This window comes from Pocillopora verrucosa, chromosome 4 (assembly GCF_036669915.1).
Source record: "Pocillopora verrucosa isolate sample1 chromosome 4, ASM3666991v2, whole genome shotgun sequence".
In the NCBI taxonomy this organism is placed as follows: Eukaryota; Metazoa; Cnidaria; class Anthozoa; order Scleractinia; family Pocilloporidae; genus Pocillopora; species Pocillopora verrucosa.
In genome coordinates, this window is record NC_089315.1 from 18,808,612 (window position 1) to 18,827,048 (window position 18,437).

Sequence of the window (18,437 nt, forward strand, 5' to 3'; positions counted from 1 at the left end):
CTCCAACCACATTGATCTTCTTTTCTTTATTTTTCTGACTTCCTTTTACTTACATCACATTTCTTGATATGCCAACGAAAACATGTGAAAGAGATAAACTACATCAAGACTGCTTGTTCTCTAAACCGGTAAAGTGCGAGAGATTTGTTTACATCCGATCGACTGACCGTGACATTCATTTGTGTCACGCGGGTGGCGGCTTGTCAGGTATGGAAATCAAAGAAGCGCTCTTATGTTTTTGAGTCTCTGATGAAAGGCTGTAATTTGCATACATTTTTTTAGTGTCGGTGTTTAGAGTTATAAAAGAAAATGAGCGTCCAATATCGTCGTCACGCTAGTCTGATATTATTTAAAGTATTAGAAGCACGACAACAATTATCATCTGATAGTCTTGTGAGCCTACGAGCATTTTGAACGGAAGAGTTAAGCCGGGAAAGCCCCTTATGTCGCCCTAGTAACGAGAACTACATTATTCAAGTGATGCTTATGTCTTAATTTATTAGCTTGTTGGAGTTAGTCTGAGCTATTGTTAAAAAGGGCCCCGTCTATTCTCAAGGTAAATGGACCAATCATTTGTTAAATAGACAACTACACGTAACAGGTGTCAATCAATTATTGGTGTTTGAACTGGGGTTGGATCTCAAGATCGTGCGTGGTTCCCATCCGACATTTTTGCAGAGTTGTTCCACCAGCTGACAGCAAATATATGGAAGATAAACTTCAAGAATTCGCGCACGGAAGGGACTGTAACCTGATTAGATCATACACTGTGGTCGCGATATTGGAGTTAATGGCGAACTATTAGAACTTCCTAGTGAATCTAGATTTTTATCCTTGAATTCAAGGTTAAATCGAAAAAAATATTCTCGCCTTTACCGGCGAGGATGGAAAAATCTGAACCAAAGAGCATGGATTGTTTTGCGGCCTCTGCAGAAGCAGAGAGAGACAAGTTGCTAAGTTTGTTTAATACCTCGATACTGAGAGATCTTTTTATGGCCAAAAATTTCCCTATTAGTGAAGAAGGTAAGTGCAGCATGAACTGTTCTTCTACTTCGCCCGAATGTGTGTAAAGCGCGCAATCTTTCATTCAGAAAACAAGATGAAAGTACATTAATATGCAAACATTAGGCTTCATAGATGTCATATCAGTTTCTTGATTCACATCGAGGATAGGAAGGCGAAGAAAAATTCAGTTACTTAACATTGGGCTCAGTATATATCATTGGGATTTGCCACTGCAAAATCCCGAAGGGCTGATAAAAATTATTATGAAATCATCAATTGAGCTTTCTTGACTGCGATGCTCAAGATTTAACTGTATTGGGTCAGAGATCAAGCGGAATTGAAAGCACAACCAAAAACGTGAAGTTGAGTTTCCGACTATTTCGGTCGAGCTGAAACAAGGTCAAATGCATTTATCGAGAGGAAACTTTCTTCTTGATGTAAACATGCCAGGGAAAGGCTATGAAAGGGTACTGAGAGGTTAAAATTTGTCTCTACGCTTCACTGCTTTTTCGTTTCAGCGCAACAGGAAGTTGTAAGTCACGTGACATCGTGATAGCTCACGCAATATTTTTGCTTGTGACCGGTTTCTTCCGCGTTACTATGTTACGGTTTGTGATTAAAGCAACTGAGTCTAAGTTTTCCATTGCAATCCGTTTCAATCTGCTCCATTAGTAGTCATCCTTAGTCCTATCAGAGTTTTAAATGACCCTTCTGTGTTTTTCTATTCAGTTGCACTAAAATTTCCGTGTTTTCCTCAAGTTTAAGGTATTTTCGCTCAGCTGATGAGACTTTTTAAAAAACTATTGCAGTGAAGCTCATTTTCTTTGGACATATAGTAAACCAATTTTTACAATTTGTGTTACACTTTTTGACCTATAAAGTACTTTAATGTGACCCACTGGAAGCAAAGTGGAAAATCACGCACCCGTCATGATTTGAAAGCATTTCAGCTTTAATCAGCAACTAGGGTTACTATGTACGAAGATTTGTAATATCTGCCGAGTCTTTTCTGTAGAATTGTGGCCAGTATGATGAAGGATGCGTGTCCTAATACCTGCTTCTTCATTTCGAAATGAAGCAAATTTATTCCAAAATGATTATGGATACCAATTCTAATTTATTCGGTGCGAAATGTGTTAAATTTCATACAACATAAGTAATGTGCATTTTGATCGAAACCGCTTCCAGCTATCGCAATTTCTTCTCCAGATCAGCGCTGGTTATATTCTCAGTTCTTTTTTCCGACAATTTCTCTTAAGAATAATGAAAATCCTGTTTGTACATTTGGGCTTTATGGTTAGGGTACGATCAGTTACTCTGCAGACTCACAACCCATTCCATAGTGGATCTTTTGGATTCAGGATTGTTGTTACTTGCCGCAGTTTCGATACTTCTGTTCAGGAAGTTTAGGAAATAATGCATTGACAAAGGGAGTGAAATTCTCCTAATATGGCAGTTCTTTGTGATTTATGAAGAGGAAAACAATGCAGTCCGTGGGAGATCCAGCTAATCGTGCAAACCATCGCTATTATTGCTATCATCATTATTTTTTATTCCTATCCTTTTAGATGACCAAGATGGCACTAAAACAGAACCTCAGTCTCCCACCAGCTGCTGTCATATATTTGAGAATCTGGGGCTGGAAGGGGAGGATGTTGAGATCAGGGTGGACTTTCCTGATCTGAAGCTCGTCTACCACAAGACACAGTCCCGTGCTAACCGTCAATCCAGACAACGAGTCGTGAAAGGAAAGATCAAGGTGCGTGTGCTCACTCAAGGTCATCAGGTGCAGACCATTGAGGTTTACGTCGAGAGAACTCCCAATGCCGCACTCTTGGTTGGAGATAAATGCGGCAGAGTGTACCTCAAGTCCCAGCCAGGACCCTACTTTCCAAATAAGGTAAAGAAAAAAGGTTACGTTAGACGTCTACTTCAGGCTGGTGACTGTCACAATTCGTCAAATTGTTTCTGGGGGGTGCGGGGAGAGGGGATCACGTCAAACATAATCATCTGTATGTTTTCTTGGCTTTCTTGTGTGATATTTGATTTTTATTGATATAGTTTCGATACTTAAGCTCGTGACAATATTCCTGAGGCGACTCCGTAAGACCTGTTAAATGAAACAGAGGGGCTAAATGCGGTAATTCATGGTCTATACTAAACATGATTACACCTACTTTATTGAGACGAGGGGGAGGTTGATCATTGATTAATCTTCCCTTCCCATTGCACATGCACATCTGTGTTGTTGTGGCAAGTTAGATTTCGGACAAAGACATAGGCATCTGTATCACGGGAAACGTATGCTGGACACTGATGTGACTTAAGTATTTTTTTTGCCTGGCGCTCAAGTAAATGCGTATGCTGGCCTTGCAGTTGATTCAGAGGTGAGTAAATTGTGTTTGCTAATCTTTAGAAAGTGTGGCGTGTCCTTGATAGCGATCATTTTGTTCAAAGCTTTCCCGTCAGAGGTTTACGGTGCAAAGTCTACATAGGTAACCTAAAGGTAAAGAGCGAGTTCTGATCTCAAGATTATCAAGGGGTTAAGTTACATGAGGAGAGGAGGAGGGAGGGGGGGGGGGGGGTCGAGGAGGGGGGGGGACTGGGAAGGGAGAGCCTGAGAAAAAAAGAGAATTCAGAGAGTTTTTAGTAGTGTTTGTCATCGAGTATGTGCCTAAACATTTAGGCAGATTTCGGACCTTCAATAAAAGTAGAGGTAATAACAGAGAAGAGTGCAAATCGTTGTTTCTACAAATCCTACCTTTCGCCCACCAGATATTGACATACGTATTAGAGAAAGAGGCTCAGAGGTCCACCGAGGCTAAACTCTTTCACTCAAAAAAGGGACTGTAGAATATCAATTCGCTTAAAGAAGTCCTTGAATTGCCAATTTAAACCGAGAAAAGGCCTTCGTGCTATCTCGCCTCTTATGTATTCGTAGACTCAAGTACTCCCGGCCCTCTGGTTTTTACAAAACTACTTCACAGGCCTGCTTATCAGAACATTCTCTCCACAGTATTACTTCACGGTTGATTTGGACTCTGTTTACGAGTCTCCAACGAGGCGTGGCGTTCCTGTGTACAAGCTGTCTACAGTGGACGCAGAGAGACGAAATAATTTCCGTTTGGTGGTTGTGGTAGTACTAATCGGTGATCACCGCAGTAAGGAGTTCATCAGTCGACCGTTTCGTCTGCGTAGTAAAACAAATGGCAGGTTCAGAAGCTTGTCATTATAGATCATCTAGTTATGTGCTAATCTGTAAATCTCTGGCTGCACTGATAATTTTGTGTGAATTCTTCAAGAAATTCAGGTGCTATTTTAGCTCTCTGCCATGAGCTGTAGGATCGCAACCCCAGCATACTTTGAATTTCTTAAAGACTACAGCGAACAATTGATACCTATTTTGTCATTAACAAACCTTTTGGTTAAAAATCAGAGTGCAGCCAGAGATTTATGGATCACATAAAAGTATTATCCGTCGAGAAACAAGTCTGTCTTACCGGTTTTCATGAACTGGTTGAGGTGTACGTTAGATATTATATATCGGCTTATATTAAGTTGCAATGAGGTCCACAGAAAATGATTGAACTTTTCATGTGCTTGTACCTGAAAAGTGAAAAGAACTCTAGTAAATATTCTGTCTAACAAAATCAGAACTTCTCCAGAATAACTACCGTCGTTTGAGTTACATTGAATCTCATTCGAAATCAAGGTTTGCTCAGGCCTTGCTTCTACAATAGGAATGAAAATATTAAGGAGCTACTTTACGATCGCATAAGCCATTTTGCATCTCGCAGAGATACCAGAAAATAAAAGCAAGCCACAAAAAAAATACTCATAAAGTTGAAATCTCCAAAAGGGGAAATGTGATAAATTTAAAAGGACCAGAGATGACACTGAAAGGATGGAAGAGATTAAAATGAATTGTGAACTAAAAAATTGAAGAATGAGACTTAAGTTTTCAAGAAGCAGATATTGTGACCTCTCTTCGGGGAAAGTGCGAGATTGGAAAGAAGTATTTTTGAGGCTGTGAACACTTGCTGTTCTTGAAGATCAAATTGAATTGTAATTTTAAGGCGCTCAAAGTATTAATTAATTATCTCTTTCGAGGAGTAAACGAGATTGCAAGGAAGTCGTTTTGAAGGTTGTGAACATATATGCTACTTGAATTAAGCAACAAGATTCTCCTCTTCGAATGTTTTATTTGTGGTTTTTGACGTTCTTCCTAACGGTATAGTTAGTTACTTGCGTCACTCTATAGAGCAACAAAGATTTTAAAAAATTACGTAGTTACAGAGTAGGTATAAGCACATGGAAAGTTCGACATTTAAGGATCCAATGCCTTTTTTCCGAAGACTACTGCTGTGCAGTGCATTTTTGCGTCTAATGATTAACGAGCCAAGTTTGATTTCTTTGGTGATTAGTTGTTTGCAATTTAGGACTATGGATTAAGAGTAACTATCTTGTCATTTTTTGAGGTCTAGTAATGGATAATTTTTTTCCTCTCCCAAGACATAAAGTTTTGGAAAAGTTTAGGTACTACCATATCAGTAAGCAACCTATATAGCATAAACCTTTTATAATTATTGAAATGTTCTAGTGTAGCTTTAATACCTGCTGATCACTCCAGCTATGCCCCTGTTAAGTCATGAGTAATCATTATAGTGTAGTTTTCCTGTATCCATTTAGAGCAATTTTCAATTGAGTGTCGAAAGGAGCACGGTATTGCTATGCTTTTACTTAACTTTGCTCTGTGATAGGTACAAAAAACTTGGTCATCCTCTCAACTAATCAGATTCAAAGCTCAAAACAATTGCAGCCTGGTAACTCGCGTGTTCCCGCGCTTCAAGCAAGTTTTCCAGTTTGAGTTCTCATTGGCTTAGTACTTTGGAAACCTTTGTTCTGATTGGTGTTTGGGACTGCTATAGTTTTAGTTTTTCGACGTTCTACTTAAAACTGCTCTAATTACGTTATTAGGATCAAGTATTTTACGCGCTTCGTATGCGAAACAGATAATTGTCTAGCAATAATACCCCATGCATAGTTCATGGTCTTTTGCCTTCAGCTTCAATAGGATTACAATCACTTAATTGAACTGTGGAAGGACGTTATGCGAGCGATGTCAATCTCTAGACTCTTCACGCCCTTTTCTAAAGAAAATGCTTGTTTTTTACTTTTTGCCAAATAAATTCTTTTAAATTTTATTTCTTTCACTATCTGTTCTGATTTAGCACCGCGTTACGGATTACTTTGCTCTCAAGCTCCGTACTCATACCTCTCGAAAAGAATGAGGTTCAGCCGTAACTAACAGTGCGGACGGAGGAAACGAGGCTAGGGGCGAAGATTTCAATTCAAATAAACGTTTGAATTTAATGAATATGGCCCGTTTAATTGACCAATCATAGTGCACGTATTAACTGAGAGCAAGAGAAAACATTGTCCCATTATTGAGAGATGTAACTGTTGGTGTCTCTTCGCTTTTGTACGCATACTTCTCTACAAGATTAAGAACTACCGCAAATTTCTTTGGAGGCGTCCAAAGTTTACCAACTGCCGTAGATACTTGGCACTGTTACAGCTGGAGCAAAAAATAAACTCGCTAATTGTCCTCCGCTGGCGTTGCTCGGAGATAAATAGGAAAAGATATTCGGAGTTTGATAAGCCAATCAAGGCGCGCCTTCAACGCTATCCGCCGTTTTGTTATATACTAATTCCGGCTAGTAATAAGATGCGTTTCTTGTATTCAATTTCTTTGGCTTACAAAGTCACAGTAATTTGCGCTCCAGAAAAGTACAATTATAGTCAGTTAAACTTTAAGGGTTATTTGTTCTTGTCAAGAATGGGACATGATTTACACGTATTAACGTTTTATGAATCGTTCACTCCTAATGCCCAGCTTTCTAGTTAGCTGTTCACTTTCCCAAAAGCAACACCGCCCGAGTATCTACCTGAAGGCAAGATTTTCTAATTTATTGATCTAGTGAGGATAAATTAAATTTGAAACTGGACACACAAGCTCTCGGCTAGACAAAGAAAGACAGTGTTACCCAACTCCTTACTTAAAAAGAACAAAAAGATAAAATAATATCTTGACGACAATAACAACAATATTGCCCCCTCAAAATCCTTCTAACTTCCCTGTCGAAAAAAACGGATCCTTTCCTTTGCTATCAAAACAACCTTCAAGTCACAACCCCACCCCACCCCCCCCCCCTTTTCACCCAATCACCCATTCCTTGTTCGATTGGTCAGCGGTTCAAAACAGCGACTCTCCATCTACAGACGCGAAACTCGCGAAATTTCATATACAGACGAACTTGTTTGTTAATGGGAACTGTTTTTAGTTGTAGATAGCTCTCGCTATTGCCTGAGCAAGGCAAATGTCAAAGTTCCAAGAGCTTAAGAGGGAGCTTAGTATCCTGGAAAAAACCTTTGGCCCACGGCACGAGCATTTCCGCGTTGAAGCCAACGGCTTGGACGAAGTGACGTGCCGATTCCTCGCAACAAATGGCGAACATGTAGTCCACTGCAATATCTTTGTGAGTAAACTTTGACTAAATGTTACGATCGATAGAATCGTACATCCTTTAAAGAATATGTTAAAGCTGCTCTAATTTTCTTTATGCCGTTGGTTAAACAGGAATCCTATCCTAACCCACCTCCGATGTGGTTTGCTGAAAGCGAAGATGCGAAAATCGCGCAGATACTCGAATTCTTAAGTAGTATTGAGCCTTCAGCACCCAATTTGGTAAGATGAGTTCACTCGTTCTTTAATTTCGATGACATTTTCCCGCATAATTTTGAAGAATGGCCTTACGTAAACTGATGTAGTCTTTTTTCTATATGTCAGCTTCTTCGATCAACAAAATACTTGGCGAAGGAGTTGTATAAATGGCAGGACCTTCCTGTACCATCGCACATAGACAACCTTGATCTTGTACAGCTCATACACGTAAGTTCATTTATCTGATGTTCATAACTTTCCAATCGTTTTGGCTCAAGAAGAAGGGATGTCCTTTCATTTCACCCATTGACCACGACAGCACCTAATTTTTCTTTCAGTTTTTAATTAGTTGCAATCATGTCGAGACATCGCATGATTATTCCTGTGGTTACGTCAAATTTTTAAAGGGTATTTATGTTCAGAGGGTCTCAACCGGAAGTGGACCTGTAAGCTGATGATGTCGATGGAGTAAGACGAGATCCTGTAATAATTAATACAACTAAAGTGTCCTCTAAAAAGTGAGGTGAATGAACCGAGAAAGCTCTCTGTTCCGTTGGAATTATGAGAGCGTTCGGTGGCTGCTAATTAGCATGTATGAAATTTGTTGCTTGTTTACATCTTGGATTTCTTTACCCCTGTTTGACATTGCAACGCGATGCTGCAGTGTGATGCTGCTTGTGATTTCCTCTGTCTTCTTAACTACTCACACTAAAAATTTTCCTGAGAAATATTTACGTGGTGAAGTTTCTTATCCAGTACCAAACCTGGTCTAAATAGAATTGTTGTTCAATTTTTGTAAAGTGGAAAACAATCACTCTATCAATCAATGCTGATGCTTTTTGAAGAGAATATTACAAGTACTGTAGTTTCTGCAACATCGACTGAACAATCACCTAAAGCTGCACTTTAAGATTTCACTTGCAGACACCTAACAGACATGTTTGTCTTGGTTGTACACTTAGAAATTAGTTTGTTTCGTAATTTTTTTTTGGATACAGTGCAATTGGGAATAAATTTATAGTATATCAGACAAAAGCCATGTTCTTGTCAACAAAAAATGTGTTGAATGTGTCATGCTCTCCAAACTAAATTGTTTCGTCTCGACTTTTCAGGAAGATGTTGAGGTAAAGGAGTCAACAACATCCCAAGAAGATGAGGAAAGTGAGGATGAAGGTTTAGAAGAGGTACAAAATGTTGTGTTTAATTCTGTACATGCACATACACAAGTATAGTGGGTATGTAATCCCCTAGGCAGACTGCATAGGTATCATTGTCTCTTTTATTTTTGGGCTCTTTGGCACAACCTTCTAAAACTACAGAAATTTACAATAACGATATTCTTCATCATGGGAGAATTAGAAAAACCAACTTATACACATGGTTGGTACATAGTTTCAGATTCCTGAAATATCTGTAAATTCCACTAAGAAGGTATGCTCAGGAAAAAATATGATTAGGTATTGAAAAATGGGATTAAACCTTCAATTTTTTCTGAGTGGGAACAAATGAGGGAAATCTTTGCGAGATACACTTCTAACTGAAACTTGCCTAGATTAGAAGATAAGCAAATAAGGGCCCATTCCCAAGGCCATGATGGAAAACAAGCATCCACCTCAAATGACCATCCCCTTTAACTCCTAACTCTCTTGAATGAGTATGGATACAAGGAAGACCTGTTTCTGTTGCCAGCTTATTTATAACTGTTTAAGCTTCCACTACTGCTTAATCAGGACAGGAGATATCCAGTTATTACTCCATATTGACTAAATATGTCTGCATTATGTTGTTGTAGTTTTTGTTGTTTCTTGTTTTTATTACTTTCAAAAATATTTAGCCAAATTGAAGTTACAATTCATTGATAGGAAAACTTAACAGGCCCCCCCCCTCCCCCTGCCTTGCTTTACCATCCTCCTTCCAACAAGCACCCCCCCCCCCTTTTTAGCAAAAACTCTGAATAAAATTTGGTATTTTTAAACAGTATTCAAATTGTTATGTTACTATATCTAATCTTGTAAAGTTCTGAGTTTTTATAGTAACTATTGATATACGCATATGCTTTTCAAATGAGGAAGATGAATTTAATGTTCAATTTTGGGATTTTTTTTAATTGATCCAGGGTCATGATGATAGTGAGGATTCTGATAATTATGAAATGGAAGAAGATACAGAGTGAGTATTGTGTAGTACACTTAACTTGTGCTTTTTTCTTTTTCTTTTCATTTTTATTTGTCAAGTCTTGTGGCAAAGCGTTTATTGTTGTAATCATTGATGACAAATGTTTGATATAATTATTATTGTGATGTGCTTTTTTTGAACAGACAAGACTCTAACAAAGAGTTGCAGGAAATTGGTGCAGCAAATTATGCAGTATTGGAAAGGATACGAGTGAATAGAAGGGAAGACCACCTTAAGGTTGGTTTGATTAGAAAATAATGATATTCACTCAAGGCAAGAAACTTTTTTTTCAACTCACCTGTCCCTTTGGACAAGTACAGGGTTTATTTTACTTTTCCAGATCTCCAGCATACCTGTACATGTACTTGTCTGAAAAGACCTTAAATAAAAAACTATTAGGTATGAAGTGGGTTTCGCTTGAAAATCAATGGCCACACAAAAGGATATTTATTTTACTACCTGTAAGTGGTACTTATCTTTATGGACGGCAAGCTATGTAATACATGTATATTTATAAATGATTTATTTTCATGTCCAAAGTCAGGACTACATGTTTACGTGTTTTGTTATTAACTTCATCCAGGGGACAGTGAGTGGATCTATCCAAGCTACTGACAGATTAATGAAAGAACTTCGAGATGTTTATAGATCTGAGAGTTTCAAGACAGGTTTGTTTTACTTTATCGCTTTTTTAAAATATTTTTTCCTTTTTTTTTTAATAATTAATAGCACTGTAACAAAATGTTTCAGTCAATAACTCCATTATTCTTTAATAATAAAAGTAACTTTTTTACAATTCCTACTGCAGTTAAGGTATACAATCATGTAACAAAAATATTGACAGTAATAATGATAACAAAAAACAGCAACAGAAATAATCATTATCATAATGATGATAAAAATAACAATAATTATAACAGTTAATATTACAGGTATATAATTACAACAGTTTTAATAATTAAAACAATTTTTATCTATATTTTCTCTATTGATGATATTCTGTGTGCATGTACAAGTCATGTATCTGGATTTCAAGTACATGTATGTGTGCAGTGGTTATGAGAGAAACTAACAGGATGAAATGGTTTTTTCTTTTGCTTGATTGTGAAGATACATGTACTTATTATATACTCAACAAAATATCGCGTTTCTGATTGGTCAATGATGAATGCATAAATAGGTTATAGAGTGCAATAGAGGTTATAGAGTGCAATACGGAGAAGTTGCCATGGAAACACAGGGGAAGCGCCAAATTTGAACACCAAATTATAAAAAAATCGAGAATATAATAAATAAAAAATCGTATGAACCTGCTCATGCATTTCGTGATTTATTGTCATTCGTGATGTTTTGAAAGTTCTCAAATTGCACTCGCCTACGGCTCGTGCAATTTTGAGAACTTTCAAAACATCACTCGTGCCCATAAATCACGAAATGCACTCGCGTTCATACGATTTCCTATACTTATTGTTCAAAATGACATTTTCCTTTAAGGAACATATTCTGTGTGCCTCAATGATGACAACTTATATGACTGGACAATAAAAATTATAAGGTGTGTAGGCTCAATAATTTATTTAACAAGGCATGTGTACATGTAACTGATCATGAATGTGTATTTCAATTTTTAGTTTTAGTTGAATTCATGTGCTGTAGTTCAATTATTTTCTTTTTTTATGAAAGTTTTCAATTGAAACCAGTTATTAAAGGAAAGGAAATTAAACTTTGAAACTTGTTTCAACATTTATTTTCATTTTTTTAGACTTTGATGATAAAACAAGAATTTAGATAATTATATGTTTGCAGCATTTATGTTTTGGGCATGACTCAAGAGTTTTTTAGCCCAAGTCGCTAACTAGGTGGGGATTAAATTTACTTTGAGAAAGGTCCAAGACATTAATGCTCATGAACAAGAACTCTATTTCTATAATAATTATTACTTTACAGTAGGGCATTGAAAAATAAAAACTGAAAAACAAAGAGACAAAAAAAAATGATCTGAACAATCACACAGTCAGGTATAAATCCATATTAAATTGCCAAAATCTCTATTGCAGCTAGCAAAATGCACCATGCTGCAAACAAAGTGATAAGAATGATTATGAGGTTAAACAAATCACACCAGTGTGAGAAAAACAGAATCAAGAACTTTTAACTATTAGATAACTGAGGAACTAATAATTTTTTCTCAATATAGAGTTGACCCAGACAGTACATTACACAAAGATCTAATGCAGCTTAGAGGGCAAGAGGGTACAGATCATGTGTCGCTAAACATGACTTTTACAGTAAGTATTGTAATGTTTAGAATATTAATCTTGTAAATATGTAATTACCTCTCCATAAGCAAAATATTTGACATTATTACATAGCAGGACAGGGGAAAAATAGGAGATAAAATTTGGTAAAAACATCTTTCACAAATTACATAGGTCATAATTTACCTTCACCGCTGACTCTTTTTTGAGTACAATATCATTTTCAATATGCAGGCCAAGGCTTATATGCAACAATATACTTAAAGTACAGGAATTGTTTTGCAACAAATATTCCAGTTGTTCAGTCTTGCTTGTTCCTTTCCTTCATGGTCTTTCTAGGTGTACAGTACATTTATCTAGAAGGAGCCTTAATTTTTTAACTAAAGGATTTGAGGTAGATACATATCAATGTAACTGACTGTTTTTTCAGGACAAGTTTCCATTTGATCCCCCATTTGTCAGAGTCATTTATCCAGTATTAACAGCAGGGTAAGTCCAATATTGGGGACAATTATCAGTATTTAGGAATAATAACTACATTTTTACATGTACAGTTTTTAAGTATATCCTTTTGATGTTAAGGTTGATGGTGATGCAATTTAGGCATTCTTATTCTAAACACATCAAAACGTAGATGTATCTCACAGTTATTTAATAAACCAACATGTGTGTAGTTAAATGACCATCTGAAAATCAAAAACTGTATTATTTAAGCTCAACTGGTGGGTTAAAAAATGAATATTTTGATACAGGATGTGTTGGAAATATTCATGAGTACTTTACATGCACAGGGGGTAACATTTATTAGAGGGTCTTAGAATGCAATAAAGGAACAATGACTAATCCGTCTTTAGTTGATTTGTGCATAGATGAAAGGGATTTTTACAATCCTTAAACAACATACATCTGTACATGTAGCTAACCCAGCAATTCTGATTGTCACCTAAAGGCACTTATAACTGTACAAGTACATAATTATACAAAATCACTGATGTAGTTGAATTTTATTGACAAAAGGAGATAAATTACCATCTGGTTGTGAATTTTACTACCTTTTGAGAAAGTGACTCAACCCTTTGTTTTAGAAAAGTGTTTGAATCAAAAAAGGAGTAAATACCTGTGACAAAACATCATTGCCTGCCAGTGCTGCCCAACAGTTTCTTTTGATAAGATAGTCTAATGATTTAACTGCTCTACTGGCTTGGTTTGCTGCTCTTTGGAGCTTACTGATGTACATGATGTCTCTTTTTTTCCAACAGTTATGTACTCAGTGGGGGAGCCCTTTGCATGGAACTGCTCACACCCCAGGTTTGTTATCTGGCATCATAATGAATTCAGTTAAGCAGAATGTTGTTGATTTTATGGCATGTTTTAGGATATATTTTCTCTCTACCATTATAAATATAGTAATTAAACTTGAAACAATATGAGATGCTGTACATGTATGAGTGATTACACAACTTAACACTGTACATGCAGGTGTAACAAGTGTGCATGTATGAACAGTCAAACCTCTCTAATATGGTTTACTGAAGGAATAAAGGAAGGTGTCTGTGGAAAAGAGGTGCCATAAACTGTGAAGTGCATCAGATTCTTTTGTTGGCCCTTGTTTCCTTTTAAGGCTTTGTCTTCAGCACATGGAATATGGGATTGATGTGCTTCTGAGATAAGGCCAATTCATGTGTTTTGAGCTAAATTGCTAGAAATACTAGATGAAGGTGAAATAATACATCCCTTATTCAATATGTGTAACAAAGAATAATTAAACATTTGGCATCTATTACAAGTATATGTCAAACCATTTATTAAGTTGTATGTATAACATTACACAGTAGCAAGATTTTGTGTTCTTGTTACAGGGTTGGAGTAGTGCATACACTGTTGAGGCTGTTATAATGCAAATTGCTGCTACATTAGTGAAAGGCAAAGCAAGAATAAACTTCCAAGAAAACAAAAAGGTGGGTTGTTGATTCTTGGCAAACGAATTCACTACCAGATAAGTTACAGGGTAGTTAGTGATTGAAAAAAAAATTTTAAGTTTGGAGAACGTGTCTCGACATCAGTGATGTCATCTTCAGTTACATGTGCTTGTGCTACAAATAATTGAATATACAATGGATACATTAAGGAATTGCTACACACATGTACATGTAAGATTTTGCTTTACAGATTTGTAAACTATTTGAATAGAAATAAAGCAATACTAATGTAGTGAAGTAAAATAATATTATTATTTTTTTAATAACAATAAATATATGATAAAATATGAATTAACTAAAAAGTACATAAATAAGTGTTGCAACTTTTGGTTAGAGTCAGATTCTCCCAGTATTTTACATTAAGCCTCTTCAAAAGTATATTTTTATCTTTTATTGTTTATTTCTCATTATGTGCAAAAATGTGGTAGATAAATATGTGGTAGAAGGAAACCACAATTTGTTGTGTCTTTCAATAACAGCCAGGGGTCTACAGTCTAGTTCGAGCTCAACAGTCTTTCAGGTCTTTGGTCCAGATCCATGAGAAAAATGGTAAGAGATATGAATTATCAATTATTTTAGGTATTCTAGGAGATTACTTCTTACTTCCAAAAGTTGGAGTGGCATTGAAAGGGTCAAGACTCACCAGCTACAATTTGTTTTGCTTTAATGAGAAATTCTCATTACCAATTTTACCCAAAAATTTGTAGCAGCTTGAAAAAGAAATAATGAAATAAGTTCTTGAGAGTTTTGAGGTACAACTAGTAATGTTGAATGACCACTTTGTCTCAATGGCATCATTAAATGTCACTACTACTGTAGACTGTAATCAGCTCCAAACTCTCATCAGCTCTAAACTCTCATCACAATATTTTCTCTCCTCCCAGGTTGGTACACTCCACCTAAACACGAAGGATGAAAGGCTTCAATGTTTGTGATTTATCTTATAGAATACATGATGTCTTTTGATGTCTGTCTACACACCATATTTTTATGAAACCTCAGCCAAATTATAATTAATATGTACAGTAGAAGTAAAGCGTTATCAAAATGGTAGTTGTGACAATTATGTCTTCTTTTTTCCTTTCTTACTTAAATGAAGTTGTATTCAACTTGTTCTGCATGTGCATGTCCTATGGCAACTGATTTACATTACATTATTTAGTTCATAATGTGGATCAATTTAATGTAATGACATAGAACTTAAAGGCAAGGCATGATGTTAAGCTGACATTACATGTGTGAAGCAGATGCCAATAATTTGTTTCATGTCCCCTCCTTCGTCATACCTTAGGGTCTTTGAGGAGTGATACATCTACTTGTTTATCCTCGATGCCCACTGTCTCTGAGGAGTGGTACATGTACTTGCTTGTTCTCAATGCCCACTGTCTCAGAGGAAGGGTGCATTTATGTGCATATCCTCAATGCTCAGTGTCTGAGGAGTAGTGAATGTACCTCTTTATCCTCCATAGTCATGTACATTGTTACTTAGATGTAGAGTTTTGTTTCAAAAAAAATTCATCGAAAGTCCATGAATTGCTATGCAACCATACTTGTACATGCCATCTGCCTTACACATTAGCGTCTCTGCAATGCGCTGTTGTTTTGATTGGAGTAGCAATGATTAGAAGAAGCCCAGCATAGGTAATTTCTTAACTTTAAAGAAATCCATACAGATTGTTGTAGTGATAATGTACTAGTTTGGGAATTATAGGTAATTTGTTGAAGTTTAGCATAAACTATGTAGAAAAAATACCCTGGTACTTTATGTATTACTTAAAGGTTTTTCCTTTCTATTCTATTCTTATAACTATTCAAAGCTGGGTTGTCATTTTTTTCTTTGGTTATGGCACCTTTACTGAAACTGCAGTCAAGGCAAAAATGATTCCACTAACGTGTACATGGCAGGGTTTTTTTTTTCTTTGGGGACTGGTCTTTAGGGTACGTCAGTTATTGTTCTTTCTTTCCTTTGGAAATCGCACTGTTTTGAAAAAGTTTGCCATTCATCAAAAATACATTAGGAAAATAAAATTCTCCAAAACACATTCCAAGAGAGCCCGCCCCCCCCCCCCCTTTCAGGTCAGTGGGGCAGATGTGGAGGTTAGTGCAAAAGGTTTTGTCTTTCTAATGTTTTTCCCTATTGCTACCGCACATGTTTTGCGTGCAGCTGGGAGCAGTTGCATGGTGCACGTGTATTTATAAAACAAGTACATTCTCGTTTTGATAGAAAAATCAGAATCGACTCCACGGTAGAGAATACAATGTGTAACTTAGTATACAGCTCTACAGTCTCCCAACTTTTTGCAAATGGAGAGAGAAGTGTTTTCTGTTAACCTAGAAAGCAGGATATGTATACGCGTACACAGTGCTAGGAAAAGCAAACGGGGAGGAGGGGGGAGGTCTTGAGGGTCCAGTTAGAGGGAGCTGTAGTAAAATTGTGGCTAGAGTGCAAATCCCACTCCCTCCCCTTCCCAATTCACCCTTGAGTATTTTTCACTAAAAGTAGATGGAGAGATGGGAGAATTTTGGTTGATTTTGAAATATTTTCTTTAGATTTCAGTTTCATCTATTGTCATGGCAGTTGATAATTTTCGTAGTTCTGTTACTAGAAGTCTCTTCTAGAGCTTTGAATTTGCTAGCTCTCCAGGTTGTTGGTTGCTGTTAGTCGTATAGTAAGTATTGTATATAGTGCCACCTTTGCTGGTGAAGAATAAAAGGGATATTTTATTATCTTACCTTGTTGTTCCCCTCAATCTCTTTACATCCTAATATTGGCATTCATATTCTCCACACTGTTCTCTTTACATTTGCTCTGGTACTTATAAGGAGACTTTGTTCGACTGTCAGGAGCTTCCTAGATTGATCATCATTTTCCTTTATTCTCGTTACCTTAGCAGTTGATTCAGGGGTGATACTGTAAGGAGAAATGACAGGCCAGTCACTCGTAGAGAAGACCTGAAAAATGTAATCAATGGTTATGGTCAAATCTGTGGTGTTTATGCTTAATTAAACACTGAAACTTTGGATGCAAACACAACGATATTTAATCAACATGCAATACGATACCCCGACTACAGAAAAAACTCCTTTTCTTTTGGACCACGTGCGCATCCCGAACAATGTGATTGACAGCTGTCAGAAACACTACATCTCTCCCCTTCTTGATTATAAACTTGGATATGTGTATATCTAAAAGATCGACTTGAACAACTTATCTCTAATAGCTAAAAACGATAAACTAGAACGTGTTTAATTGTCACAAAGTTCAATTGCTTGCTTCGATTGTCTAGTTCTATCGCACAAGTAGGACAAAATCTTTCAGGTTTAAAAGAAGCCTTGTTTGCCTTTGAGATCGCCGCTGGGCTGTAGTTGAGCTAAGAGAACTTTACTATCCTACACCAACAAGCGTTAATTCCAAACATGAGGCGCTTGTATCTTCGGAGTCCGACGTGTGTGCTGAATGTGGTAATGCAGCTACTTTCTGGTGCCAGCTCCAGTTGGTGGTATCCAGACGAAAGGTCTAACTTGCTGAAAACTGTCGCTCCGTTGAGGTCAGCAACCAGATCGTCTATAGTCGGCATCAGGTGTTTAACAGCCTTGTTGGCCTCTCGCATGTCTACACATATTCTCACTTGACCAGACCTCTTGGGGACTATGACAATAAGGCTCACTCAAGGCGTTGGGCCTGTCACGGTCTCGATGATGTCTAGCTCTTCTAATCGCTTTAACTCCATCTCGACATCCTTTCTGACTTGGAAGGAAATTCGACGGTGCGGTTGTTGCTTGGATATGACGTCAGGGTCAATGTGAAGCTTGATGACTTTTCCTTTTACTTTGCTTATTCCACCGAAGAGCTGGCTTTCTAAATCTCTGAGTAATGAGTGACTAGGGACAGGTCTCGTCAGGTTTGACTTGGTTGATGATCCTGAGCACGCCAAGTTCTGTAGCATTGTTAAAACCCAGGAGATTTCCTGAAGCGCCTTTGCCGGAATGCAGGGTCGACCATGTGCTGTTGGTGTTAACGAATATTTCGGCCTCAATAGTTCCCAGAACAGGTAGAGGTGTGGGTGATCCGTAGGAGAAAATTCTGCGTTTGTTGGCTTCTGGTACCTTCCGTTTGTATAACTCCCTGTAGGTGCGTTCGTCCATAAGATTGACCGATGCGCCAGGGTCGACCATCATTTCCATTTTTTTTCCATCAATTTTGACTTTGCAAGTTTTTTGCTTGTCACCGCCTACCGTGTAAACATATTCGTCATTTTCACCCGTGTCTTCAAACGTGACGTGTTTTGCTGACTC

At 37.2% G+C, this 18,437-nt stretch overlaps 2 protein-coding genes across 3 annotated transcripts; both read left to right on the forward strand.

Annotated features, from left to right (window-relative positions):
- Positions 1 to 49: 49 nt before the first annotated feature.
- On the forward strand, positions 50 to 6,209 carry LOC131778111 (uncharacterized). Of its 2 annotated transcripts, none has more exons than XM_066166193.1 (3): positions 50 to 207; positions 2,574 to 2,905; positions 4,022 to 6,209. In XM_066166193.1, the coding sequence occupies exons 1-3, from the start codon at positions 69 to 71 to the stop codon at positions 4,238 to 4,240; spliced, it is 690 nt and encodes a 229-aa protein (XP_066022290.1). In that variant the 5' UTR covers positions 50 to 68; the 3' UTR covers positions 4,241 to 6,209. The 2 variants fall into 2 exon arrangements, with proteins under 2 accessions (XP_066022290.1, XP_058950480.2); XM_059094497.2 differs by lacking the exon at positions 50 to 207 and adding an exon at positions 509 to 1,023.
- A 1,054-nt stretch (positions 6,210 to 7,263) lies between these two features.
- LOC131778112 (ubiquitin-conjugating enzyme E2 Q2-like) lies at positions 7,264 to 16,872 on the forward strand. The gene is made up of 14 exons (XM_059094498.2): positions 7,264 to 7,544; positions 7,646 to 7,753; positions 7,856 to 7,957; positions 8,842 to 8,913; positions 9,846 to 9,898; positions 10,048 to 10,141; positions 10,488 to 10,572; positions 11,399 to 11,459; positions 12,102 to 12,192; positions 12,593 to 12,651; positions 13,422 to 13,470; positions 14,022 to 14,120; positions 14,621 to 14,690; positions 15,026 to 16,872. The coding sequence occupies exons 1-14, from the start codon at positions 7,386 to 7,388 to the stop codon at positions 15,055 to 15,057; spliced, it is 1,134 nt and encodes a 377-aa protein (XP_058950481.1). The 5' UTR covers positions 7,264 to 7,385; the 3' UTR covers positions 15,058 to 16,872.
- Positions 16,873 to 18,437: the final 1,565 nt, after the last annotated feature.